General features: G+C 43.0%; 1 protein-coding gene across 2 annotated transcripts in view; it reads left to right on the top strand.

Annotated features, from left to right (window-relative positions):
* Window positions 1–2,292, top strand: part of STRN4 (striatin 4) — a 19,143-nt gene that overhangs the window by 1,760 nt on the left and 15,091 nt on the right. For both annotated transcript variants that reach the window (XM_023519006.1, XM_012811193.2), the window contains exon 3: window positions 950–1,028. In XM_023519006.1, the coding sequence (XP_023374774.1) occupies window positions 950–1,028 (79 nt within the window). The remainder of the gene's footprint in view (window positions 1–949; window positions 1,029–2,292) is intronic.

Here is a 2,292-nt window from a genome sequence, read left to right as displayed (position 1 = left end):
TGTATGTGGCTGGCGCCTTAGCCGCTTGAGCCACAGGTGCCGAGCCAAAAGTCTAAGCTTCTTAAAAGAAGAATCAGTTCCCCAGCAGGGGAGCAAGGGAAGAGTATGTATAGACGAACAGAGGTGTACACTGATGGTGTTTTGTGTTAGGGGACCAGAGTTAGTAGTGCAGCTGGGCAAGTAAGAAAGAGGAAAGACATGGTAGGGTGGGCCAGGTAACAGTGGGAGCATGGCCAATGTGAACTACAAAGACCTTAGTGATTATCAGCCTTTTCCAACTAGAATGTAAGTGCGGGGGTCTTTACCAGTTTGACGAAAACATTTCAAATTGTATATAAAACCAGCACATTGTACCCGTGATTGCATTAATGTACATAGCAATGATTTAATTTAAAAACAAACAAACAAAAAAAACAAACAGGGGTCTTTGTTTCCTGATATAGCTCACACTCCTAGCTAGGTACCACATTGATGCCCAGTGAATGTTTGATGAATAAAATACTAAACAAATTATCTAATGTAATCCTCACAAAAATCCCAAGAGGTAGATGCTTTTATCAGCCTTGTTTCTTAGTAGAGGAAATTGAGACCTGAGTTACACTGACCTGCTCAAGGTCATACAGTTTGGAAGTGGCAGAGTGGACTCGAATCCAGCCTGCCCATTCTCTTAGAACCAAAACAGCTTTCTGCATAGGGAAATAACAACTTGCTCTGAGTTTTAAGATAAAACCCTTATCTTGTATGGGGACTAGTCTGGGGAACTATCAGGAGACAGAGGTGAGGGACCTTCAGGGAGGAGGAATTTTGGGGGTGGGTTTCAGATACTCAGGAAGTGACACCGCAGGACCTGTGACGGTGACCAATTTGGGTTTGAGGAGTGCAGAAGATGGAGGAGGTGATGGGTAGGAGGTAGTACCCTGACTAAGACAGCCTCCTCCTTTCTCTCCAGTTTCCAATGGCCCTGTGGAGTCTGTCACGCTGGAGAACAGCCCGCTGGTGTGGAAGGAGGGGCGGCAGCTTCTCCGACAGTGAGTGTACATGGGGTGAGGGGCTGGGGACAGAAGGCACATTTTGCTCAAGAGATAAATCTTCTAGGGACTCCACAGTCCTTCCTGTGGAGGAAGTATCAGAATTTTAGCTGGCCATAGCTGGAGTGGCCTGTCACCCTATAGGGGAGACTTGTCTAGGGCCAAGGAAGGAAGACTCACTGCAGGGAGGTATATGTGAGGACCCCCGTTCTTGTAATGTGACCCTGAATGCCTCTGTGGCATTTCTTAAAAGGATAATGTTAAATTATTTTTTTTACTACTGAAGAGATGTGTGCATTTTGGAAAACTTGGAAAATATAAGAAAGCACAAGGAAAAATAAAAATCACTTGTAATTCCTCCACCCAAGAAATTTCATACCCCCATAAAAATTTTGGCATATATACTAACACTCTCTTCCATGGATATATATTTGTGTGTGTGTGTGTATTTTGTAAAAACTGGGATTTTTCATTCCTTATTTGCTTGTTTTATAATGTGTTGTTTTTGCTAAGAGCTGTGAACATCTCTTCCTATAAATTAGTTACGTTGCATCTTTTTTTTTTTTTTTTTTTTTTTGAGATAGTGTCTTACTCTGTCACCCAGGCCAGAGTGCAATAGCATGATCATAGCTCCCTGTAACCGCTAACTACTGGGCTCGAGCAATCTTTCTGCTTCAGCTTCCTGGGTAGCTGGGACTACAGGTGTGCACCATCATCCCCAGCTAATTTTTTACTTTTTGTAGAGACAGGGTTTCACCATGTTGCCAAGGCTGGTCTTCAACTCCTGACCTCAAAATGATCCTCCCACCTGGGCCTCCCAAGGTGTTAGAATTACAGAACTGTATAATCATCTCTCATATGGATAACCATAAGTGTCTACTGCTGGTTCCTTCTTATGCATTTTGTTGATGTTGTTTTGAACTTTTTAGTATTGTAGATAATGTGGCAAACATCAGGAAGATATTTGTGTATTTCCTTGATCTCCTCAAGTTGCATATCTGGAGGTGCAATTGCTAACTTAAAGTGTGCACAACAATAACTCCAAAATGACAATACTAATAATAACAGGCCACACTTACAGTTACCTGTTATTTGCCTAGCACTTGGCCAAACAGTTGCCACACATTGATTCCTCACATAAGTCCCCTTATGGTGTGGTTACTAGTGTCCCCCTCATTTTCACAGTTGAGAAAACTGAAGTGCAAGGGGACGATCTAGTTCTATAAGGTTGCTGAGGCGAGATCTCAGGTAGCCCGACCCCAGA

This window comes from Otolemur garnettii, unplaced genomic scaffold (assembly GCF_000181295.1).
Source record: "Otolemur garnettii isolate 467f Iridium unplaced genomic scaffold, OtoGar3 scaffold00152, whole genome shotgun sequence".
NCBI classification, from domain to species: domain Eukaryota; kingdom Metazoa; phylum Chordata; class Mammalia; order Primates; family Galagidae; genus Otolemur; species Otolemur garnettii.
This window is presented reverse-complemented; position numbering and strand designations above follow the sequence as displayed.